Below are 27,596 nucleotides of genomic sequence, written 5' to 3'. Positions count from 1 at the left end.
ACTTCCAATGTAACTTTTTTCTATTCTAGAATGGCTGGCAGTTATATTTCTCATTATATATGAATATGTGGACCTTCTGGTCTCTGTAAGCACATTAGGGTGAAATCGATCCCAGGGGGCTGATGTTCTCTCAGTTTACAGATAAAATTAATTTTCCAGGTCAACATGGCTGAAGCCAAAACCATAGGAATGTTACAAATTTATCAATATAAATGCCATGTTATTACGTCTCCTGGCAGCCCAGTCAACCTCCTGCAGCATTTTAACATTACTTTGTTGCCTCTTTCAAATTTTGAAATAATACATTCATTCACACACATAACAATCACTAAATATCCACTAGTTGTCAGGCTCTGTACTAGGTGAGGAGGAAGCATTAGATTCCTGCCCTCAACGAGCTTAGAGACTAGAAGGGGAAACAAACATATATGGGTAACACCACCATAATGTGTTAAATGCTACTGAGAGATTCTGTGAGAACATAGAAGAGGAATGCATGATATTTAACCCAGCCAGAAAGGATCACTTGAGCAGAATGTTAAAGAGTGTCAGCAAAGAGCCAGATGAAAATAGAGGGGAAGGAGAAAGGGCTTTCTAGGTCAGAGGACTAGCACTTGAAATCAGCACAGAGATAGTAAAAAAATAAAATAAAATAAAATGAAAAGGTGCTCACCATCACTAATCCTCAGGGAAATGCAAATCAAAACCACAAAGAGATATCACCTCACACCTGTTACAAAGCCTACTATCCAAACAACAAGAAATAACAAGTCTTGGCAAGGATGTGGAGAAAAGGGAATCCTGCGCACTGCTGGTGGGAATGTAAACTGGTGCAATCACTATGGAAAACAGTACAGAGAGTTCTCAAAAGCTTAAAAATAGAAATACCATACAACCCAGCTATCCTACTACTTGTTATTTATCCAAAGAACTTGTAATCAACAATTCAAAGAGACTTACGTACCCCTATGTTTATTGCAGCATTATTCCTAATAGCCAAGAAGCAGAAGCAACCCAAGGGCCCATCATCGACTGAGGATTGGATATAGAAGACATGGTATATATATATATATATATATATATATATATAATGGAATACTACACGGCCATAAAAAAGACAAAATTGTCCTATTCGCAACCACATGGATGGACCTTGAGGGTATGATGTTAAGTGAAATAAGCCAGACAGAGAAAGACAAACACCATACAATTTCACTCATATGTGGAAGATAAAGTAACACATGGACAAAGAGAACAGTTCAGTGGTTACCAGAGGGGAAGAGGGCTAGGGGGCGGACATAAGGGGTGAAGATACACATTTATTGTGTCTTCACAATTGAATTGAAACTTCACAATGTTATAAACTATTATGACCTCAATAAAATAAAAAATAAATAAATAAAATACAATGAAATACAACTATCATATGATCCAGCAATTCCATTTCTGGGTATTTATCTGAAGAAAATGAAAACACTAAGTTGAAGAGATACCTGCACCCCCACGTTCACTGCAGTGTTATTTACAATCACTAAGATATGGCAACAACCTAAATGTCCATCAATGGATGAATGGAAAAAGAAGTTGTGGGATATATATACAATGGGATATTATTCAGCCATAAAAAAGACTGAAATCTTGCCATTTGTCACAACATGGACAGACCTTGTGGGCATTATGCTAAGTGAAATAAATCAGACAGAGAAAGACAAATACCATATGATCCTGCTTATATGTAGAATCTAAAAGAAAAAAACCCTCCAAGCTCATGGATACAGAGAAAATACTGGTGGTTGCCAAAGGTGGGGGGTGGGCGAAATGGGTTAAGGGAGTCAAAAGTTTTATTTTATAACTTTCATTATAAAATACATAAGTCATGGGGACATAATGTACAGCATTGTGACTACAGTCAATAACACTTTGCATATTTTAAAGTTGCTAAGAAAGCAAATCTTAAAAGTTCTCATCACAAGAAAAATAATTTTGTAACACTGTATGGTGACAAACTTTAACTAGAATTACCGCAGTGATCATTTCACAATATATACAAATATCAAATCAGCATATTGTACATCTGAAATTAATATAATGCTGTATTTCAATTACACATACCTCAATTGAAAAAAAAATGAAGCTGGGACACAAGACAGAAGAAAGATCACAAAAGGCACTGCACTCATCCACATACACAGTTTAGGTTACCAAGAAAGCTAGACTTTCATGCAGGCAGCCTGAGAGGAATAGATCTGCATACTGGGAAGATCACTCTGGTGGTAATATGGAGACCTGAAAGGGACATGGGGGGCTGGAGACAACCTGAAGGCAGGAACAGCCCTAAGGTAACTAGTGCAGTAATCCAGGTAAGCAACGATGAGGGCCTGGACTAAGGTACCAGAATGAGGTTAGAGAAATGGTTCTCAGTCAGGGGAGATTTTGCAATTTTGGCTGGTACAACTGGGGAAGTACTACTAGAATCTAGTAGGTAGAGGCACAAATGCTGCTGACCATCCTACAGTCTATAAAACAACCCTCCCCACCCCCAAATGAAGAATGATGCAGTCCCAAATGTCAACAGTACCAGAGCTGAGAAATCCTGGGATAGAAAGAGATCCAAGAGCTATTAAGGAGCTTTAGGAGATACAACATGTAGACTGACTGGGTACAGATGGTGAGTAAGAAGAGGGCTAAAGGAGGACTCCCAGTTTTCTGGTTGGGGGAATCTGAGTAGCTGATGGAACAGAAAAAGCATGGGAGAAGCATAGGCATCATTTTTTTGAAACATGCAGATTTGGAAGTATCTGTGGTGCATCCAAGTTGGACACAGTGGCTTGGAGCATAAGAGATATTTGGACCAGAGATACAGACTGGGAATTGAAAGAGTAGAAGAAGCCATGAGATTGGGTAGGAATAACATGGAGTAAAGGACAAGGACATGACATAAAAAGCAAAAAACACTGAATAGATACCTGGAGCACACGGATATTTAAGGGAAAACTGACTGTGAGATTATTATTATTTAAACTCTTTAACTTATACATGCAAAGGATTTTATTTGGAAAGTATTAACCTTCCAAATAACTATTTTTAAGGACTGTGTTTCTCCATTATTCCAGTTCTCAAAATCGTTTTGACACTCTGTGGTAAGAAGAGTGAGCGTTCTCCTAATTGACCTCCCATCAACCACCATGCCCCATTACATCTGATGACCACGACAGATCACAGGCCGTGCCCCAACACGTCTACTCTTATCAAACAGTATGCTTATCAAGGGCCAATTTTACTTGTTTCAGGTAGTTATAATTATTGTTATTACATAACTTCATAAATATCAATAGACCAATAAAATAAATGCTCAAAAAGAGAAGTTGTTTCTATGAAAGTTAAGTCAAATGCTTTGGAAATACACAAAACTTCACCATAACACAGTAACTGAGGTCTAAAATTTTAATCACATAAATGCACAGTCAGATTAACACTAGGTTATAAACTGACCCAGCATGAGCCTGCAGAGCTGGCTCACTGGTGATTCAAAAGGTTGGATCTGGGCTCTAAGCCTGTCTCTGCCATACATAAGCTCCAGGACGTTTCTGCAAGTTACTCAACCCAAGACTCAGTTTCTTCTACTATAAAATAGCAATAATGTCATTTCAATATAGATTTTCTCTGAGATTAAGGTAGGGTTGTTTTGAGATTAAACAAGGTATTATAAGTGGCTAACACAATGCCTAACCCACAGTGAGCAAATACCCAGTAGGTAATGTTATCTTTCAATCACTCTTTGGGAAAAGGAATACTTTTCTTTTAAAGAAGACTCAAGTTTGAGATATTTATTCCACATGATGGTTAGATTTTACAGTTGCTCTCATCTGTCCCATGGAATTCCAAAGAGAAGTTTGGAAAAGACCTACTACCAACTCTAGGCTTAGTCCTAGTGGCAGAATCTCTAATAATGTCAAATCATTAGAAGAGAGCAGGTGACAGAACCCACCAACAAAACTAGACTGATGCTGACGGCCAAGGACTCAAACAGTGCATATCTAACTTTTTATGTAGTATAATAACCCTCATGTCTTTCTTAACATGGATTATACACCTCACTAAAAAAAGACAAGTATATTTACCTTGATATTATCATTATTGTCCCTTTATTTTAAAGAAAGAGGATAAAACTGGCAATTTCCCTTAGATTCTGGATGGAAGGGACCATGTCATATTCCATTTTTTATTTCTAGCACCGAGCAGTAGGATGCAGTAAGAAGCGTTTTGCATAAATGACATTCTACTTCTATTCTTTCTTAAACTCAAGGTAGTCACAAGAGTTACCATACTTACTCTTTTCCCAGTATGTATATGTACTAGGGAGGTTTCCACAGGAGGGGTAAGTGCTTTCCCTCAAATGTTTCATTACAGAAAAAAAAAAAAAACTTTCTCAACAGAACAGAGAGCTGTCTCCATGGAGCGGCAGGTGGGGAATGTGAGGGAATGATTATCATCACATTAATAATTAGTACTCTTTGAAATTACAACAGCTATGAGACTGGAATAGTATGAATAAACAACTTTGGGGGCTTCCACTGCCTTTGGAGGAACTAGCTAGGATTGGAGGAACTCCACCGCTGGCACTACAGTTACTGAATGTAGAACAGCTGTAAGTACTCAGATTAATGTGTAAAATTCTAATAAACACTGAGGAACTTACCTAGATTTATCCAAATTCCACCTGGCTTGAGTATTTTCCATATTGTGTCAATATAATCAATTACATTGTGAGCTGTGTCTATGAAGAAACAGGTTGCAATACAGTCCCAGGTATCTATTCAAGGAAAATCAAATTACTACATTTGTTACATTATTTTGCCTTTTCTTTTAATTAATTCTATAAATGTACCAGTTACCTCTTACAGAATATGAATATTTAACTGCAGGGATATAGAAGCTAAACTCTTCTAATCAACTACTATACTCAAGGTAGCCAAATAATCATTTATGAGATGCTTTGTAATTCATAAAAATTTTTATTAATAATTTGATAAAATAATCAATTTGGAAATCATTTTTATCACCTATATCACTACACATCTTTACTAAATGATATTTATAAGAGTTCTGTTTATAATCTATTCAACTTCTAGCCTTCATTTAAAATCAGTTAAGACGAAATACTAGTCATTTAAATTTTAAATTGTGATTTAAACCAGTATTAACTACCAATTCCAAAAGGTTTCAGAAAGACTGCATGTACTTATTGCCAACTGAGAAATGAATGGTATCAAAACACTTAAACATCCACCAGTACTTCAGAGAATCTCCCGTGCAAAGGCGGGATGGGGCAATCAGAAGCAGTGGGTGGGCACCCAGCAGACAGCACTGTTTGCCTCTCGGAGGCTGTGGGCTGGCACAGGGATAGAGACGGGACTGAACTGTACACGTGCTGGGACAATAATGCCACGTGATCCAGGCACAGATTACTTTCATCATCTCTTCTCTCAAACCCTGCTCCAGAAGACAATCAATTTCACTTGCTAAAGTGATGTTTTCCATTATTTCACTCTTATTTTGAGACCTTGCTCCCTAACTCATTCCCAAGACCTAACATCTTCCATCTCTCTCTTTCTACCTTCAGAGCACACGTTTTCCCAATGTCAGAGTTCCAGGAAAAATAAATAAGAACTTTACTATCTTGTTACTCCTCTGCTCCAACCCCTCCAATGGCTTTCCATCTCTCACAGAGTACAATTCAAAGTCCTCGCTATGGCCTACAAGTCTGCCTCACCAAACCCTCTCCAACCTCATCTCCCACCAGTGTGCCCACCACTCACTACACCCCAGCTAAACTGACCCCCTTGCTCTTCCTAGAGCAGAACAAGTGCCCTCCCCACCCTCCAAACCTCCTTCCCTCACCATTCCCTCTATCTGCAACATTCTACCCCCCATAGCTGAATGGCTTGCTTCTTCACTTTTTTGAGGTTCTCTATTCAACGTTTTTTTTTAGGTTCTGCTCTTACAAAGGTCTTCCCCCTTCACTCTATATAAAACAGCAGCCCCTCCCTAGTCAATCATTATTCCCTCTACTCTGCCTTATTTTCCTTCCTCACAATATTAACATGTTATTGCCCTTATCTCCCTACGAGAATGTGAGTTTCCTGTGTACAGGGGCTTGGCTTTGCTCACAGCTCTCTTTTCCAATGCCTAGAACACACCTGCTACTTAGCAGGTGCTGAACAAATATTTGTTGAAAGAATGATCTTGGTGACCTCTCAGTATTCTATTTTTCTTCTTCTCCTGTTTCCCCATTACCATCTCCCTTTCTCTAATGCCTAGCTCAAATTTCTTGAACAGTTTGCCAGGCTGAAGTCTAAACTTCATAGCCTGATTATAAAGGTCGTCCACAATCTGGAACCAACCTACTTTTCTGACCACTATCTCCCATTAAACCCCCAGACAAACCTCCCTTTCCCTTCCAATCAGGCAGTTTCTCATTCCCGATTACCTTATCCATTCACCTCTTCTTACCTCTGCCTGCCTGGAGTGCCTCCTCTCTATCTTCAAGTTACAGCCTCTCCACAAAGAACTTCCTTCTCACACTAACCTACTTTCATCTTTATTACTTTATGCATTTGAACTTTGTTTATATGCTGTCTTATATTATGTTGTCCAACACATTCTAAATTTCTTAACTGTAGGATCTTAGACTTCTTTATATTTCCTATCATTGGCTTACATGACCTTGAAAATATTCTAAATTGTCAATAAAGTATACCTGATACTCTACCATCAAAATGATTGACCAAAATTTTGACTTAGTATAAAATTAGCTCGTTAAATTTAGAACAAAGGGCAAGACCTTTAAAACGCTTGCTTTGGACTTACTGCATTCTGAGTATATCTCCTGAAAATCTCCAGCTGTCATAGAAAAGTTAGAACCGGGAGGAAGACTGTGGGGGTCAACATCAGGGAAAAAGATGGGTCGAATCTGATCAGCTGACCTCCGGTTATTGCTAAACTGATGGATCCAGGGATAAAGCTTATATTTATTAATTTCAGAACATCTGCAAAATATGAGCATAAAATTCAGTGTTAACTAAACATTTTACCAAGAAAATCTACTTTAAACACTAAAATATAATGTTTGACTGAAAGTTTACTTATATAATTCATTAATACTTAAAAGTGTTACCACTACATTCCACTCAATTATCTGAAAATGCACATATACATGTAGATGAGTAATCAATCATGGATTAAAAGACAGAAAAAAATGTTTTAAACGAATTCAGAGATACAAATGTCTTGTTCTTTCTAATTTTTAAAACGTATTTCCAAACTCCAAACTCAAGCGAAAAACGGTCCAACTACTTTTTCAAAAACTGGTATTGGTTTTTTTTGCTACCTATTTTAATTATTTTGTATAATCCTCTCCTTTTTACCTTCTCACCATCCCTTAACTCATACTGCCACCGAGACGACACATTATTTTAACAAGGCAGCTATTGATTTTTTCTCTAACACACCTCTTCTGGCTGTAAAAATAACTCTTTTCCACTACCTTCTAAAAGAGGCCACAGAAGTTCTGAGCGATCTTTCCAATTCAGTCATGTGAGCATAATTGGCCATTTTCTAGGAATTTGATTAAAAGAACTACGATTGCTACACTGAGCTCTTATTCCACTGAAGAAACAAGGGGGTGAAGAAGTTTAAGGAGCAATGAGAAAATACTTCCTGGATCATACTTAGTCCTGAAATTCAGGACAGAAATCATTTCAGCTTCATGGAATGCCCAACCACTTTCTAAAAAGTACGTTACCCATTCTGTTTCAACATTCTGTTAACTAGGCAACTGATTAAAGTGGAAATTTGTATTAGCAATCTGATTTAAGAAATATTTATGATATATATAATTAAACACTATTATTTATCTTCAAATTCAGAACTGTTCAAAAATAGGTAAGTCAATCTGATTCTAAGAAATTACTATTTCCAGCAAAAAGTAAATTAAATACCTGTTGAGTACAAAGTTGGAAGAAAAGAGCATAAAAAAACTCCATTCATTTCCTTGACAAGCATAACCTAGCATAGCTATTTCCCAGGCCAGTCTTCCTAGTCCAGCACCAGGTACCAGAATATTTACTTTAGAAGGATCCCTGAAATGAAATAAGGCAATTATGTCCAACCCCTCAAAGAAAAGAAAAAAAAGAAAAAAGACAAAATCCACATTAACAACTAAAAACTTAGATATTCAATAATAATAAGCTCACTCAAGATTCTGACTTCTTAAAACTGAGAAATACTTCTAAATATCAATGAAAAAGAAAGATAGGAATTATCATATGTTCAGATATCAGAGGAAGGTTTTATCCCCAAAATATTATTTTTCAGAAAAAAGGGAGTTGCCTTATATCTGAAGACTTATAAAGACACTCATATTCCTAGCAGCTGTCACCTGAACAAGTGTCCTGGGAAGATAAACTATCTCAAAGGGATCCCAATACAAAGAGATTGAACAAAAATATTTTATCATGAGACAGTAAAACAAATTTATTTCTAAATTCTATATCTAATACAATGGCTTCTGTAACTAAATACATTAAATATACGTAGATTTTAATGTGTCAGGTTTATCTTTAAAATCTTATATATTTCAAGTGGCAAAAGAATTTGGAGAGGGGATATTCTCATGGGGAAATAGGTAACTGCCTTCTAATTGAGCATACACAATGGCAAACACATCATACCAAACCAGAGGTTCATAACCAAACTGTTCTCCATTTATTTGCACCACACTACCATCACAAATTTCCTTTGCTGTAAGACCCATGGCCATTCCACTTTCAAACTGCTAAAAAGCCTTAGCAAAGTGAGGACCTTCCTAAGGAATTCTGGCAAATCAATATAACCCTAAGGAAACTAAAATGGTATTCTTATAGGAAACCAAGAAAATTGTATAATCAGCTGGCATCAAAGCAATTAAAAAGGAATTTCACTATTGTCTGTATTCCCCAAAATTTAGTTCATAAATCAAATCCCATATACAAGTCTTTTTTATGTTCACACTGTGTGGTCTTTAAGTTTGATGTGCTCCAAACAGCAACAGGGCATTTTACTGGTAGCCCATAGGACAACTTCTGCATTCCCACTTTGAAATGTAAAAGAAACAGAACTATGGGCTTTTGAAAATTTAGTCTACAAATAGAGTAACATGGGAATTTGCCCAGGGTCATTCAGGCTTAAATATCTATAAATGGAACACGTATTTGTATAAAAACCTTAATAAAGTCTGTTTAGTTTGCTTTATTGTTGAATTTTATATATATAGTAAGGCAGAAACCTAATTTGTTGAAAATGATTATTGACAAGTAGACACTGATTAGTAAGATATCCTTTAACAACTGATGTGGGCAAACCAATGCCAAGGTGACATATAATAAAAACAAAACATAGAGTGCTTTCTTCTCATTCCAGATTATATACAATGTTTGTATGTGTGAATAGCTTAATTTTTAATGAAGAGAACGGGTATATCCTCTCATTTTGTTCAGTCCTACCTACATTGGTTATCTAACAATATACACGTTTTTAATATAAGAATTTGAAAAACTCCTAGTTGTAGGACTCTAGCAACCTCTTCTGTAAAGGACCTGCCACTATGGCACCCCACCCAGGCCTCTGTCTTTTTCCACTCCCTAGCAGACCCACCAAAACCCTTACTCTCCTGAATTACCTCTTTTCTTTTCTCAGTTCCCATTTGCCCAATTAAAGCATGCCTTTCCCAAGCAGATGTTATCAGCATAGATTAAAAAAAAAAAATCAAAGTAATACAACAGAAAGCAAAATGATTTGGAAGTAAATTCACAGAGTATTTAATCTTTATAAAAGTAATCATTAACTAACAATTTCTGAATGGCTGATGATCCAAGTAAAAAATTATCACGCAGAAATTAGAAATCATGCTAACCTTACGGGAAAGTGGTGTTAATAATGGTAACTTTTGGTAACATATGGAAAGTTAACTTTATGACTTTTATTATCAAATTCTCCCTAACTAATCACACCCATGAACTGTCTTCCCCTACCTTGTGGCATAAAGTTTCTGAACAAAACTACTATTAAAAGGCTGTCATCAAACCATGGAATGCAGATTATACCAAGGCCCCACCTTAAAAGTTAGTAGAGATTACTATAGATGTACAAATTATTTGTATGACAAAAAGGGGCATTTTAGTGGGCATATAAAAGGAGACATGGTAAAACAAACTCTCTAGAATTGAAAAAATATCAAGAACCAAGCAATGAATCGGTGAAATGGAGAGAATTTTCCCCTAAATCTTTGTTCTTATGCAGATCTTTTTTCATTGGTCTTTATACAAAGGATATTATCAGCATAATAGAAAGTCTCTCTAATTATAATGTGTATGAAACTAAGGCACTCCAAAAGGCTGTTTCTGCTATGAATTCATATAAAGTCTAGGGCATTTCTATGGAGGTATTTCTGTGGAGAATAAGAGAAATATAAATCTAAGTATAGATCTTTATGGTGAGCTGACTTTACACCTGGCTAAATCTTAGAAAATCAGGAATAGAGGCATATAATATGTGGCTCAGTAATCAAATTGCCTGCTCATTCTTAACAAAACAGTAGGCAAACAAGTTTACCTAGTTATTAAGGTCCAACTATGGAGAAGCAGTCTATTTACTAAAAATGTGACAGTACCTGATAACAGCAGGAAAAATTTCAAAGGTTTATTTCAGACAAGCAAGAATGGAGAAGGAGGGGAACACTTCCAAGGACAGAAGAGACTGCCTGTGTGTCCGAAGAGTCTGTGGATCACGTCTGCACCACCCTTTGTGCTCCAACTATTTTACCAGCAGTGAACGTTGTGCCCGAGGGAGGTTTCCTTTACTCTACACAGAACGATCTCTGCACCACAGTTGCAGATTAGCAAACTCCACCACAAAAAATTCTTTCTCTTGTTGTGTCAACATGACGACACTTAGCTGATCCTGGGTGGTAGCAGTATGCACAACTTTAAAGCACCAAAAATGTTTGCTTCTGTTTGAATCACAGCAATTCACTGTCCAAAACAGTAAAAGCTACTAACCACTTGTGGCTACTGAACCCTTAAAATGTGGGTAGTTCTAATTGAGATGTGTTGCCAGTGTAAAAGAAATGCCAGATTTTGAGACTTAAAAAAGGAATGCAAAACATCTCATTAATAATCTCGTATACTGATTATACATTTAAATAATATTTTAGATATACTGAGTTATTATAGTATATCATTAATTTCACTTGTTTCTATTTACCTTCTTATGTGGCTACTAGAAAATTTAAAATAATATGTGTGGCTTCCACTGTATTTCTATTGAATAGTGCTGGTTCATACAGAGAAAGTGTAAAAACACTATGTTAAGCGAAAAATAATTGTGAAAGGATACCACAAACCATATGTGAATTTTAAAAACATACAGAAGAATACAATGTATTGTTTAGAGGTATATAAACATGCAGTTAATGTGGAAGGGTAAGATAAGAATAATAAACAAATTCATGTCAGTTGCTATCTCTGGAAGGAAAGAGAAGAATGTACTCTGTGTGGTTTGCAGGGCAGATTAAATTGCATCTGTGGTGTTTCTTTTAAAAAAATACCAGAAAAACTGAAGTAAATATGACAAAATGACAAGGTTTAATAATAGAGGTATTTGTTGAAATATTTTTTATTCAAAGTAGAAAATGGGCTAAAAATCAGGTTAGTGTCTAGCTCCTTGGTCCCAACTTCCTTCTTCAGCCACTCCCAACAAAGAATGCACATATCATCAGTCAGACAACTCACCAATTCTAGAAAACATTTGCTCATTTTAATCTGTAGAGCTCCTACACACCCACAGAAACTCAGTTTAAATTATCATCTTATCTATGAAGTCTTTCCCAACTATCCCAGGCAAGGCTGGAACTCACTTCTTGATGCTTTTAGTACTTCATTCATACCTCTGTTATAGTTTATATACCTAGTTCACTTCTTTCATTTAATACAGAGGTCAGCAACTATGACCCACAGGCCAGTCACCTGTTTTTGTAAAAAAGGTTTTATTGGAACACAGTCATGCCCATTCATTTCTGTATGTCTATGGCTGCATTCCCATGACAACAGAGCTGAGTAGTCCCCAGAGACCACACTGCCTGCAAAGCCTAAAATATTTACTAGCAGGCCCTTTAAGAAAAAGCTTGCCAGCCCCGATCCCATGTATCTTGAGTCTCCTTCCCTATCAGTACAGAGAGCTTCCCTAATCTCTTTCATGACTAAGTATTCCATTCCATGACTGTACCAGAAAGTATCAAAATGCTCTAATTAAGGACACTTAGATTGTTTCCAATCTTTTATTACTATAGTGTTAAAACTAACCTCCTTGGCATAAATAATTTTCCACATGCAGGAGTATATCTGTAGAAAACTTCCTCAAAATTGAATTGCAATTCAAAAGACATGTATTTAAATTTTAAGTATTAGCAAGTTGCCCTCCATAAGATTTTATTAATTTATTCTTCCTTCATCAACATGTGTGTTTCCTCACACCTTTAGTAATAGCAATGTAACTTTTTAATCTTTGCAATATAATACGTGAAAATGGCATGTTAGCATGGTTTTCATATTTGCATTTCTCTATGAGACTGAGCATCTTTTCTACTAGGTTATAAGTCTTGAATTGTTTTTCCACCGAGTTATTACTCTAGATTTGTAAGCACTTGAAATCTGAAACTAAAGGAGCTTAAGATCTTGATTTGAAAGAAATCTGAAATATATATTTGTCTTTGGTCTAAGGGGCCTTTCAGGATGAGGGAGAAATCTATTTTCAGTCTCTAAACTACTCTTGCATTATTTGGCAGTCTACATTTCCTCCATTTTCTTTTTTAAAAAGGTTTCTTTTGGGGCCGGCCCCATGGCTGTGTGGTTAAGTTTGTGCGCTCCACTTTGGCGGCCCAGGGTTTCACCGGTTCGGATCCTGGGCGTGGATCTAGCACTGCTCATCAAGTCATGCTGAGGCGGCGTCCCACACAGCACAACCAGAGGCACTCACAACTAGGATATACAACTATGTACCGGGGGCTTTGGGGAGAAAAGAAGAAGGAAGAATAAAAAGAAGATTGGCAATAGATGTTAGCTCATGTGCCAATCATTAAAAGAAAAATAAAGGTTTCTTTTAAGAGCTAAAAGAATCCTTTTATGAATCATAATGTACATTATTTATTTTAATCTGAGTGGAAAAATACTTCTTTAAAACTCAGCATATTTTTTCCTAATGCCCAACTATAAAAGAAAAAATATATTCAGATAGTCAACAGTCTACCAGTATCTTCTTGGAGTGTTAGACATATACTGAAGTGCAAAGACATAATAGATTTTCACCTACAAACAAAATATCACTTCAAATTCTTCTAAAACAGAATGGGTTAACAAAAATTAAGATCTAAGAAAATACATCCAGCAGTTTTCAGGATTCATAAGAGAATATGATTCTACATGGTTGTGATTTCTCATTTCAGATAGGACTCAAATTTAAGAATCTCTTTCCTTAGCAACTATAAACTTTTTTGGACGGAATTCTTAAATTTAAATGATTAGACAGTCACTTGAAAAATTAAAAATCTCAATACAACACTAGTCAGACCATCAACTGAAGTTATTTTACTTGCGTTTATATTTGAGAAAAAGGTTTAAATCCTGAACTCATATGTAAAATCAAGAAAAATTATATTGCTAATTGCAATTAGCAACTGCTTACTAGAGTAGAGTCCAAATCTATTTAAAACCCAGACAAAACAGAGACTAATAACTACTGAAGTGTTTGGCATTCAGCACAATTAAAACAGCACTTCCTTAATTAACAAATAGACCCTGATGCAGACGTCAATCATTGGCTTCAAAGCTGCTTGTGCTTGCAAATTCCATCATTTAAAAATTCTAAACAGGGACAAACTGGACAAATTGGTAAGACAAATGTACTTTCATAGGAAACAATATTGTAAGGATCACAAATATAGTTAATTCTATGCATATTTAAGTATATTATCTTTTACAGACAGCTCAGTTAGCAAAAAGACCTTTATTGAAATTTCAAAAAGAAAAGAACACAATCAAAAGGCTAGCTGAGATAAATTTGAGTTAAATCCAGCCTGAGTATAAAGACATCAAATTCCCATGCGTGTGCTCTGCAAACAGATTCTAGAAATTTCTTTGAGACCCAGACTTGACCAGGATTTATCTAGAATCAACCTGGATGCTGAAGGGCTATAACTAATGTTCCTTTTCCAGGACTTGAAGCTTACTTTTTATGGCAAAGTTTAATATGGATATGGACTTTATTGTGTTTCATTAGTTTTATTTTTTAAGGTTTTTTGATAGCTCATCTTACTATAAAGGAATCTAATCTAAATTAAACAAGCAAAACAAATGACATAGGAAGGAAGAGGTAATTTTCTCATTGGGTCGAAGAATGGCAACAAAGAGTTTGATAGATACTTTGGCACACTTTAAAATTTATATATCCTTGTCCACTTTTATAACATGTATTACTTTCAGGGAAAGAAAGTGGGTGGCTGGGTAACAGTTATGGGAAGGAGACTTTATATCCTTTGAAAACTTTTAAGTTTTGAACCCTGTGAAATGTTTTACTTATTTAGAAAAATTTTTTTAAATTATTCTTTTTTAAATAAGCTATTAAAACCATTCAGAGTTAGTTCATTCTTTTCTCACCAGTCCACACTCTATCTGTCAATTACTAAAATAGCAGATGAATAACAGAAAAATAATACTCTATACTAGCTCACTAAGCACCTCTAACAATGACAAGCATGCCCTTTTGTACAGCTGACGCTATGCTGATTGGATACCATGGTAATACACACAATTCAACGATAACTGAGTATAATAACACCATGTTTAAAGTGCTAGAAATGATACTGACATAAGCATTTGACATTCAGCGTTCCAAATATACCCAAACTTGGGTACATTCCAACTGTAAAGAGTCTTACCTCACAACTTACTTTTCAGAAACAATGATATTTTGAATTTTGAGAAATACCTGGACTTAATGTTTATAGAAGTTATTAAACTATTATCTATTATTTTATAGAGGAGAATGCTAAATATATACACTGAAAGAGTACCAACTGAAACTTTAAGAATATCCTTTTTGAAGCAATGTTTATAAAAATTCATAAAACATTTGTAAAAACTATGAAAAATAAGAAAATGTAAGAGATTAGATCATAATTCTAATCATTGTAGAATATTTAATGTAGGACCACTGATAAAAATTAACAAACTGTAGCATTTACTAAAGTAAACAAAGGTAGCCTTTAAGAACTAAGTAATTTTTATTTATTCCAACTTAAGCCACAAGTCTTCAAAACAAGTCTTACTGAGGAAGACTTCATATCTTACAAAGAAAAATTAAACTATATCTCAATGTTGCCACCTCAATCCACGGGACAGAGGCAAAGATCCCTCCCAACGAAGAAAAGTACTGCACCAGATGATTCACAGGTGAATTCTACTAAATATTTAATGAGGAATGAACATCAATTCTTCTCTCTCTCCCAAAAAGTTGAAGAGGATGGAACACATCCTAACTCATTGTATGAGGCCAGCAAAATTAGATAAAGACATCACAAGAAAAGAAAATTCACAAGAATTTTCAGAAATGAAAAAGAAATCAATATCCCCTATAAATACAGATGTAAAACCTCCAGAAAACAGTAACAAATCAAACCCAATAGCATATTAAAAGGATTATTCACCATGACCAAGTGGGATTTGTATCAGGAACGCAAGGGTGATTCAACATTAAAAAAATCAATCAACATAATATATCATATTAACAGAACAAAGGAAAAAACCACAATTGTTTCATTTAACTCAGAAAAAGCATTTGACAAAATGCAACACCCTTTCATGATAAACTCTGAGGACACTAGGCAAAGAGAAAAAAATCTTCAATATGATAAAGGATATTTATGAAAAATCCCCAGCTAATATCATACTCAGTGGTGAAAGACTGAAAGCTTTCCCTCTAAGACCAGGAACATGATAAGGATGCCCCCTTCACCACCACTATTCAACACTGTGCTGGAAGTTCTAGCTAGAGCTATTCAAATGGGAAAGGAAGAGGTAAAAACTATCTCTATTTGCAAATGGCATGATTCTCTATGTAGAAATTCCCAAAGAAACCACAAGAAAGCTACTAGAGCCAATAAACAAATTCAGCAAAGATGTAGGATACAAGATCAACACATAAAAATCAGTTGTGTTTCTATACATCAGCAAGAAACAGTCCAAGAAGGAAATTAAGAAAGCTATTCCATTTGCAATATCATCTAGAAGAATTAAATATTTAGGAATAAATCTAACCAAGGCAGTAAAAGACTTGCACACTGAAAACTACAAAAGATTGCTGAAAGAAATTAAAGATCTGAATATATGGAAAGACATCCTGTATTCATGGATAGGGAGACTGAATATTGTTAAGATGTCAATACTATCCAAACTAATCTATATATTCAACAAAATCCCTAACAAAATTCCAACACTCTTTTTCACAGAAATGGAAAAGCCAATTCTGAAATTCATATGGAATTGCAAAGGACCCCAAATAGCAAAATAATCTTGAAAAAGAATAAATTGAAGGACTCACACTTTCTGACTTCAAAAACTTACAAAGCTACAGAAATTAAAACAGTATGGTACTGCTCTAAGGGCAGGAATACAGACCAATGGAAAAGAATACAGAGCCCAGAAATACACCCTCACATATGTGGTCAGCTGATTTTCAAAAACAGTGCCAAGACATTCAACGGGGAAAGGACAGTGTTTTTAACAAATGGTGCCAGGAAAACTGGTATCCACATGTAAAAGAATGAAGTCAGACCCTTACTTTACACAAAAATTAACTCAAAATAGATCAAAGACCTAAACTTAAGAACTAAAACCATAAAACTCTTAGGAAAAAATATTGGGGAAAATCTTCATGACATTGGATTTAGCAATGATTTCATGGATATGTCATGAAAAGCACAGGCAACAAAAGAAAAAACAGATAAACTGAAGTCACCAAAAGTATAAAATTTTGTACCTCAAAGGACATTATCAAGAAAGTGAAGAGACAACGTACAGAATGGGAGAAAATATTTACAAATTATCTGACAGAGGATTAATACATGTAAAAAAAAGAGGCAAAGATCATACAATCTAATCTTCAGAGTGATAACATGGCTGGAATAATGACTGATTTGATTGTGCTTCCAATGTTATTTACTCAGCTATTTCTGGGTCTCACACCCAGAACACTATAAATCTGATTCAAGAAATATTTACAGAATTGAAAATCAGGAAAGTGTCATAACTGTCATCAACAATGGAATAAAATTAATGAATTTCTGTGAGTGATACAGGAATCACAAGTATATAATGAACCTATTATCCCTTCAATTGTATATTCAGAAGGTAATGATAGCACAGCCTGTCAAAAAATTATTGGCCATATGCAGAAATATGGTGGGTGAGTTTCATGATACTTTTCAGCTAAAGACAATCTACATGGCAGACATACATATAGGTATTCAAACATTTAACATGGAATAGCAGCCATTACATGTTAAAGGCTGACGAAACAACAAAAGAGCCTCAAACCTATCCATTGCAGATGACAATACCAATACATCAATGGTTTCTTGTGGACACAGTAGTTCACTTACTGCTGAAGAAGTAACTATATTTTCATGCCTTGAGAGTCTGAGCATATCTTAATACTGCAAAGATCTTCCTATTAATCTACTGGAGGAAAGATGCTGAAATCAATGTGCACAAAGTAAGAGGTGAGATGCACATGAAAACTTAGAAGCTATTTCATGTTCTAGAAAGTGACAATATTGCCACATTGCCACACTTCTAGATGCAAGGTTTACAGACAAATTTATCTTAAGTGATTGTTTGAAGCAGCTAATACATGTAAGAATATTAGAAATTAAAAACACTTAAGAGATTCGCTCAGCCCCCCAACACTAGCAGCCTGCCAGAAGGAGGGGAACGCCTTTTTCCTCGTTGTCAATATTATTTACTTCAGTTTCTACTGTTCTTCTACAGACAATGTCTGGCACTCAATCAAAAAATTACAAAACATGCAAAGAAGCAAGAAAATGTAACCCATTGTTATGAGAGGAAGCCATCAACAGAGCTGACCCACAACTGGCACATATGTTGGAATTTAGACATGGATTTTAAAAATAACTATAAAAAATATGTTAAAACATCAAGTGGAAAAGGTAGAGTACACGTAGAAACAGGTAATTTCAGCGAGATTTCTGAGAGAGAACACACACACACGGAAATATATGTATATATGGATGTGCTAGAAATTTTTTTAAAAATACGGTATCACAGATAAGGAAGGAAGTCTTTCAATGGGCTTATCAACAGACTGGCATAATAAAGAATCAGTAAGGTTCAAGTAACGTCAATAGACATTAACTAAACTAAAATATAAAAAGAGTTAGGGAGGAGGCGGAGGAGTGTGGAAAAAGAGCCAGCTGAAACCTGAGAGACAACATCAAACAGTTTACTATTTATTAACTGAAGTCCCGGAAGAGAATGAAGCAGAGAAAAGGGCAGGAGAAATATGCGAAGAGATAAAAGCAAAGAATTTTTGATTTGGTGATAAATATCTACTACTCAAACCCCAAAAAGCAAAGTAAACCCCAAGGACAAACACAAAGAAAACCACATCTAGGCATCTCATAGTCAAACTGCTGACAGACAAAGATGGGGAATGGGGTGAAGAGAACAGGGAATTACTGCTTAATGGGTACAGGGTTTATTCTGGGTTAATGAAAATGTTCTACAATTATATAGAGGTGATGGATGCACAATATTGTGAATGTACTTAACGCCACTGAACTGTTTACTTTAAAATGGGTTCTTTTGTTATGTGCATATCACCTCAATTTTTACAAATGAGAGGAAAAAAAGACATGAATACATAATTCTCAAAAGATATAAAATGGCCCTTAAACATACGAAGATGTTCAACTTCACTGATAAGAGAAATGTAAATTAAAACCATGTCAAGAAACAATTCCCTACCCATCAGATTGGCAAAATTTCAAAAGCTTGATAACACAATATGCTTGGCACGGCTGTGAGTAAACAGGCACTTTCATACATTGCTCATAGGAAGGCAAAACAGTACAACCCTTATAGGAGTATGTGGCAACAACTGTGGCAGACAGACTCTAAAGTGGCCCCCAGCTCCTGGTGTCCAGGTCTTTTTATAATCCCCTCCCTTTGAGTGTATGCAGGACCTATGACCCGCGTCTAACCAACAGGTGTCACTCCTGGGATTATGCTGTATTATAAAAGACTCCATTTATAGCCTGCTTGCTGGCTTGATGAAGTAAGTGGCCATTTGTGAAAGCCCACAAGACTGCCTCTAGGAACTGAGGCAGTCTTCCAGCCCAGTTAACACGAAGGCAGGGCCTACAACTACAGTGATACGAATACTGCCAACAACACGAGAGAGCTTTGAAGTAGAAATTTCCACACTCAAACCTCTAGATGAGAACACAGCCCAGCAGACCTCTTGACTGCAGCCTTGCAAGACCCTACAAAGAGAACTCAGTGAAGCAAGCCATGCCCAGACCTCTGACCCACAGAAACTGTGAAATAGTAAATGTGTGCTATGCTAAGCAGTTAAATTTGTGGTAATTTGTTGCACAGCAATAGATAATACATTACCCAAGCTACATACACATTTACCTTTCAGATGTAGCAATCCCACATCTAAGAACTTACACTAAAGATACACCTCCAACAATACAAAAATATACATGCATAACAGTATTAACTACAGCATTATTTATAATTGCAAGATATTGCCAACTACTTAAATAACCAAATATAGGAGATTGGTTAAGCATTCCGAAGCTATTAAAAAAAAAAAAAGGACCACGGAAGATCTCCATGGACTAACATGTAGCTATTTCTAGGATGTATCACTAAGTGAAAAAAGCAAAGTGCAAAATAAAATATACAGCATGCTACATTTTGTGTATAAAAATAAAGAGATACTTAAGAAAGAACACATTTGTTTACTTTTATAAAAACAAAAACAAGGAGGATAAATGAGAAATCAATGACATTGATTACCAACATGGGGTGTGGGATTGGGGGTGGGGGGGTGAAATAGGGCATAGAAGGAATAGGGGAGGGAACGACACTTTTTCTGAATATCACTTTTTTGGTCTAGTTTTGTATAGCTGATAGTCCACGAATCAAAAAATAAAAATAAATCAACAAGGATGGGGTGGGGACACAAAACCCTAAAACTGAGAGCCAACAGAAACAAATAAGCTATTTATTTTATTTGAATTTCAAATAAAAAACATAACCAGACTGAGAGTAAGGTGGTTGAAGGGGAGCTAATCTGAGAGCATTGTGAAGAATATTTTCATTAAATACCCTCAGTTTATGGGGAAAAATAATTGCTAGCAAATGCAGAACTCCTTCTGGTAGTTGTTTTTCATAGTGGTATGGAGGTTCTCAAACAATTTTGTTTGTATTGTAGAAGTGAGCGAATGAGCAAATGTACTGACATTGTCAGAAGCCAGGGTTCTCACTGTGGAAAAAGGCACACACATGCAGAGAATGGGGAAAACCAAGGAGGAGCCCAATGGGGTTGGACCGGAATTGGAGGTACGAGTACGAACTCATTTCATTTCTTTTTTTTTAAAGATTGGCACCTGAGCTAACAACTGTTGCCAATCTTTTTTTTTTTCTTTCTGCTTTTTCTCCCCAAATCCCCCAGTACATAGTTGTATATTTTAGTTGTGGGTCCTTCTAGCTGTGGCACATGGGACGCCACCTCAGCGTGGCCTGATGAGTGGTGCCATGTCCACGCCCAGGATCTGAACAAGCAAAACCCTGGGCCGCCATAGCGGAGCTCTCGAACTTAACCACTCGGCCACGGGGCCAGCCCCTGAACTCGTAATTTCTAATGTGTGTGTGCACCTGCATCTGTTCTGTCCATTAAAAGGCCCAGAAGCAATGATGTCTTAGTAACAGTGAACATGCCTAGTGCCAAATCTTTGTTTCTACATATGATTTCACATTAAAAGAATCAGGTCCTTGGAAAAATACCCAGTTCCAGGACTGAACTGGGGAAGATACAAGATGGGACAGAAATATCTTATTGTGCTAGAAAGTAAGAAAGTGCTCAAAAAAATGATTGGGACATACCATGCCAAAAGGACATAGGAGCCAAATGAAAGAACTCCTGCTGGCCAAATCTGAGGCAATTTGAATAACAAAATAAAAAACAACAGTAAAGGATTATAACCTATTAAATAAAATAGGGACCACGAGTCCTTCCTGATAATAGATATACAAATACAGTAGAATGCGGACTGATAATTGTAGAGTCAGAAAATCACCATTCCACAACCATCACAGCACAAGTTAGATCATGCAAGAATCATCAATGGATGATAATTCTAGGAATGAGAAAGTCTGAGGAGCAGGATATTAATTGCATGGTCTCAATGTAAGAATCATCAATGGATGATAATTCTAGGAGGGAGAAAGTCTGAGGAGGAGGATATTAACTGCATGGTCTCAATGTAAGAATCATCAATGGATGATAATTCTAGGAAGGAGAAAGTCTGAGGAGGAGGATATTAATTGCATGGTCTCAAAGAGTCTTCCCAGAAACCGTTTATTAGTTGAAAGAAGAGAAACAGTAACTAAACAATGGGAAAACCAAATAACATCTTGATTTGGTGATCAAAACTAAAATCATCAATGATGGGCTATCAGACATTGTATGTCTCTGAATGTAATATCCTGAAAAGGACACAACATCAATAATGTATTATTTTGAAAGGTGACATATAATCTTGTTCTAATCATGAAGAAACACTAGACAGTGTCAAATTGAGGAATATTCTACAAAATAACTTCCTTAAATTCTTCAAAAACATCAATGTCATGAAAGTCAAAAAATGCCAAAGAACTGTTCCAGATTAAAGACTAAGACATTACAATTAAATGTAATACAATATCCTGGATTGAATTCTAGACTGGACAGAAAAATAAGTGTTATAAAAAACAATATCTGGATAATTTATGAAACTTGAAAATAGACTATAGATTAGAAAATAGAATTCAAAGTTAAATTTCCTCAATCTGGTACTGCACTGTTTTTATGTAAGAGGATATCATTGTTCTTAAGAAGTAAGTATTAAGCAGTAAAAAACATGATATATACAAACTGATCTCTTGAATGGTTTAAATAATTGTGTATATATGTGGTTTTAGACACACACATAAAGTAGGGGGAGGAGGGAGGGAAGAAGGAAAAGGAACTAATAAAGCAAATGTAAAATATTAAGAATTGGTGAATTTAGCTAAGAGTATATGGGAACTCTGTACAATTCATACAACTTATCTGTAATTTTGAAGTTATTTCAAAATAAAAAGTTTTAAAGAGAGAGAGAGAAGAGACACACACACATATGTACTGAAATTTCTGAAAGGATATACCCAAACTTAAAGATGTCAATCAATGAGGAGGGGAAGGAGATGAGGGAAGGAGCCTCTCTACAAAGGTCGTTTAAATGACAGGCTGAATTCCACCCAGTGGTTCTCTTTAATATAAAGCCCCTAAGTCAGGGGTTCCTAACCTGGGATCCATGGACCCAAGGGGTCTAAGGACAGAATTCACTGATCTATGAAGAGGATAGGGAAAAAGTTACATTTTAATTTCATTAACCTTTAACTGATAACTTATGAATGCAGGCAGCAACAACAGTAGTCTTAGTAGTACCTGGGACTTTATCACCAATAGAATTCACATTTATTTTCATTTCACATTAGTTGTTGAGATTCTCAAAATAACACATATACTGTTCAGTATTTTCAAAATACAGTAATACTTGCTGCTAGATTTTATTTAATCTGAAACGTGATAAAAAGCAGGTTATATCACAAATTTGCTTTTTAAGTATTTTGATAACTATTTCAAAATAACTAGTTTCTTTGTAATCCTCTATATTTTACTTTATTCATCTATAAATGGTATTCTGAAAAGCAGACCATGGGCTTCAGACTACTCATGGTTTTCAGGGCATAAAAAAGTTAAGAGTCTCTGCTCTAAGCTATAGATCCCTCATTTGCTTACAAGTATGTCATAATGAGGAAAATTAAAACAGTTCACAGCTTCTTGCTCTGCCATAGAGCAAATTATAAAAAGATAAACATCACTGATAATGAACATTCAATCTAACCTCATTATTTAATTTCTGGATAGAGTAATTTCCCATCAGGGCTAGAGCAAAAATTACTCAAAACATTAACTGCCACTTCAAACAAAGCATCCAAGAACAAATATAGCACCACACACCCACACATGAAAAAACACAGGCACACCGCAACTACAAAAATGAATCAAGACTGCGAAATGTCTTCCAGAGAAATTCGGTGCTTATATATCTTAAAGAAATTGGTTAAAAATAAGGCACTATTTACCATCTCTCTTTTGGAAAGTTTTTTAAAATTTCTTTAATGATTGGCTGGTAGCAGGCATCCCTTTCTGCTTTCCCAGTTTCACTCCAGTCTCTCACAAACTGTTTCAATGTGGATTTTAACTTATCCATGTCAAATGTAGATGCTGGCATAATCTTTCCATTCCCCTGTTTAAAAAACAGAAATCAATTAGCTTCTAGAAAGTAATCAACCTTGAATATGGTTAAATAGACATGCTCCTAAGGGCCTATACACACAGTTTAGTGGATAAATCTCTAGCCTCTCAACTCAACTGGGGTTCAAGTGCAGCTTGAGATCCTAAATGAAAAGACTTTGGTGGTCTCACTTGCACCCTCAATAGCTCGTGGTCCTTTAACCATGAACCACCATATAATAAAGCAGTCTTTACTCAGGAGAGGACCAGGACTGAGCTCTGTGGAGACCGAACATTCTAAGAGAGGGAAGAAAGTCCCTCCAGGTCAGAGATGAGGCAGCATGGAAAAGCTCACACTGGAGTGGCCCAACTATACCTGTCCTGTGGATACAAAAAGAGGACTTCAGTTTCTATTACTGCCAGTCCCTTGAGATTAATAAGTGAATGTAATTTCTTAAAGTAAAAGATGAATATAAATAGATATAACATACTGAAAATAATAAGGTTAGTCAGGTAAATTAATTTTACATAGCTAGTAAAGTTCTTTACAGAATTGTAAGTCACTAACTCTCTATGCCAGAACAGCAGGAACACTGTATGAAAAGTGTATCAAAATGCCAACAATTACCTTAGTATTTTTAGGGGGGAAAAAAAAATCAGCGAACAAATTCAGTATCTGGAATACTGTCCTATTAAGCCTAATCAAATGACTGAACATATAAGAGAAAGCATCTCTGAGTAGAGCAAATCACCCATGCAAAATTATAAAAATGAAATCCAGAAAGACCTCAAAACAAGAGGTTAAACCCTGAAATAAAAACAAATATAACAAACTTTCACATACATCTTCTCCATATTCTTTATTTTCAAACATATGTATGCAATCATTCACAATGGTCAGTAGTATTTCTTGATTGTGATCAATGCATTTCCGGATCTTGTCCAAGTGAAGAAGAAACTGAGGAAGTAGTTTCTGCTGATTAGCTGGAAGTGATCGAAATTGTCTCTCTGTCCGGTTCACTCGCTCATGCATACTGGTGCTAAAACATAAAAGGTGTTTTTTAAATTGGCAAAAGAATTCTCACCAGAGACCAATCTTATTTTAAGATTGTCTTTCTGTACAATTTTATAATGGATACTGTCTTGTCATTTACAATCTTTTGGTTTCTTAAAGGATATCAACTTAAAAAGTTTTTTATGTTTTCACCTTATTACAAATTCTCTAAGCAACAAACCAAAAGACAAATAGTTCATAACTAGTAAAACATCTGCACCAATTAGAGAGGGAAAAAAGGAAACATAAAGAGGATTAATGTACAATAAGTTTATTTTTATGATTTCAATTTCCAAACAACATTTTCAGCAAAACCACCTCCATCAAGTAGCAGAATGCTGCTCTGAAATTACTTTAGAATATACACAAAAGGTGTCTTGAAATTAACTAAGAGCCAACCAAGACGAATTTTTAAAATACCATTAAAGAGCGTATGCACTACAAAAGTAGTAAACAAATGAAAAATTGAAATTCTCTCGTGTTTTACAAGGCAACATTCACAATCTGCATTCAAAAGTTTCTAGATAACTCTAAAGGTCACTTTGGGGACTACCCATTTATAAGATCTGAAAATAACATCATTTTTAACAGTTAAATATTACACTCAATGAAATGCCATTTTACATCAACAAGATGGGTAAAATTTCAAAACCTGTCCAAATGAAATACTGGTAAAAACGTGGGATAATTAGAATATTTATATACTGATTGATGGTGGCTGCATAAATCAGTAAATTAGCATTTTGGTAAATAATTTAGCATTACCTAGTAAAGCGTAATATGCACAACACCTATGACCCAGCAATTATTCTCCTGGACACATACGCATCAAATTCTTGCAAACTGGTACCATGAAGCATGAAAAATCTTCGCTGCAGCACTATTAGAAATAAACAAAAAATCTGAAAACAATCCAAAGGCCCATGGGCAGTAGACTGAGCGATGAAGTACAGCACAGTCATACAAAAATACAGTTAAATCAATAAACTACAGCTACACACAACAATATGGACAAAACCCAGGAACATAAATATTTGCTGAAAAAGCAAGTTACAGAAAAGTACGTAATGTATGATTCCATTTTATGTAAAAATAAACAATATATTGTAGGGACTGAACATACGTAGAAAAACTACAAGAAAGGCAAGGAAATGAAAATTCAAGAAAGTGATGTTCTTTGAGGGGAAAGGGATAGCATAATGTTCTTTTATTAAACTAGGTGGTAGGTTCATGGGCGTTCATTGCATCATTCTTTACACTTTACATATACAAACAAACAAATAAATGTATATGTTTCTTCTAAATGATATTTGGCATTTAATATTAAATGAAAATGATGAATAACTGTTTTTCATTTGGTTGTCTGAATCTCTAATCATCCAAATAATTCTCTTATTTTTACCTTCTTATGACAAACCACTAATTTCTGAACAGTAATATTTAAGGAAGTTCTGAAGAAGCTCTTGACAAAACTTAAGCAAAAACCTGATCATGTTTCAGAAGCCTGTGTGTGATGCTACTCTGGGGACCTTAAGGGTAATGTGAAAAGATCAAGTTGGCAGTGGCTGCATTGATGTCTGCTTCCCCGGCAAACCCCGAGACGCTGTAACAGTGAGCTCTGGAGTCAAACAGGTTTAGACAGACATCCAAGTTATGCTACTTATTTGCCCCGTGACCCTTAACAAATTACTTCCTTTCTCTGTGCCCCAACTACCTCATATACAAAAACAAGGTAATACATAACAATGATGATGCTGATTACAGAAGCGATCACTGGTTGAGATTTAATAAATGCCAGGCACTAAACCAACTCACTTAACATGGATTATTCTGAAAAATCTCCACAAAACCCCATGAGGTGGGTACCACTGCACTCCTCTGCCTACCCAATGGGGTTTCATTGAAAATGTAACAAAATAATGCACACAAAACACTGAGCCCAGTGCCTGAAAACATAGCAAGCACTCAAATATAGGAGGTATATCTAATTTATATAACTAGTACATTCACAGTGAAAATACGAAAAATGGAGAAAAGTAAAAGCACTCAGGGAAAAAAAAGCTACTAATAATCTCTTTTCCAGAAGCAAACACCTCTAACTTTGGAATATTTCTCTGTTTTGTTGTTGTTTAAGACAAAGTCAACCAGCAACTTTCTAGCCAAAACGTGGCACACATAATAGCAGATCACTTGGAAGTGGTTAGGGATGGAGTATCTCAGGCCCCACCCAAGACCTACTGAAACGTAAAATCTGCCTTTTACCAAGATCTCCAAATGATTTACATGCACATTAAAGTTTTAGAAGCACTTATAACTCTTCATCCTTATTAGAAGAATTTTCCCAGGTCAGAAAAAAGTTCTCAAATGACTATAACGACTGTTCATCATCCATCTTATGCAACCAAAATTTACTTAGCTATTTCCCAAACCAGATTGGGCATCTAGATACTTTCATTTATCTCTATAATGAACTTTTTGTATTCAAAATCTGTCTATATTTTAGTGAGAAAAAATTACCAGAAACTCCCAAAAGAAGAATTACCAGGTCAGAAAGGATAAGTATTTTTAAGGCTCTTGATACAAACTGATTCTCAGAAAGAGTGCATCAATTTACATTCCTGGCAGCAGAGTATGACACTAAAGGAACTATTTAAAGTGGCCATAATGTGTTAGGCAAACAGCAGAGTTGCAACAGTTTTCCACTCACTGTCAAAAGGTTAAACAGTCTTATAGTACTTCACTTCTCATATTCCTGGGCACTGGATACCCCACAACCTCCCTCTCACCACACCTCAAAACTCAACATATCCAACTGAACTTA

General features: G+C 35.6%; 1 protein-coding gene across 1 annotated transcript in view; it reads right to left on the bottom strand.

Moving 5' to 3' along the window:
• Positions 1 to 27,596, bottom strand: part of CARNMT1 (carnosine N-methyltransferase 1) — a 43,066-nt gene that overhangs the window by 10,804 nt on the left and 4,666 nt on the right. The window contains exons 2-6 of the mRNA XM_046664809.1: positions 24,566 to 24,761; positions 23,571 to 23,734; positions 8,001 to 8,141; positions 6,871 to 7,049; positions 4,700 to 4,813 (exon numbers count right to left, since the gene is read on the bottom strand). Of these exons, the coding sequence (XP_046520765.1) occupies positions 4,700 to 4,813; positions 6,871 to 7,049; positions 8,001 to 8,141; positions 23,571 to 23,734; positions 24,566 to 24,761 (794 nt within the window). The remainder of the gene's footprint in view (positions 1 to 4,699; positions 4,814 to 6,870; positions 7,050 to 8,000; positions 8,142 to 23,570; positions 23,735 to 24,565; positions 24,762 to 27,596) is intronic.

This window comes from Equus quagga, chromosome 6 (assembly GCF_021613505.1).
Source record: "Equus quagga isolate Etosha38 chromosome 6, UCLA_HA_Equagga_1.0, whole genome shotgun sequence".
Classification (NCBI taxonomy): Eukaryota; Metazoa; Chordata; class Mammalia; order Perissodactyla; family Equidae; genus Equus; species Equus quagga.
The sequence above is the reverse complement of the archived record's forward strand: the minus strand, read 5'-3'. Positions and strand labels throughout refer to the sequence as shown.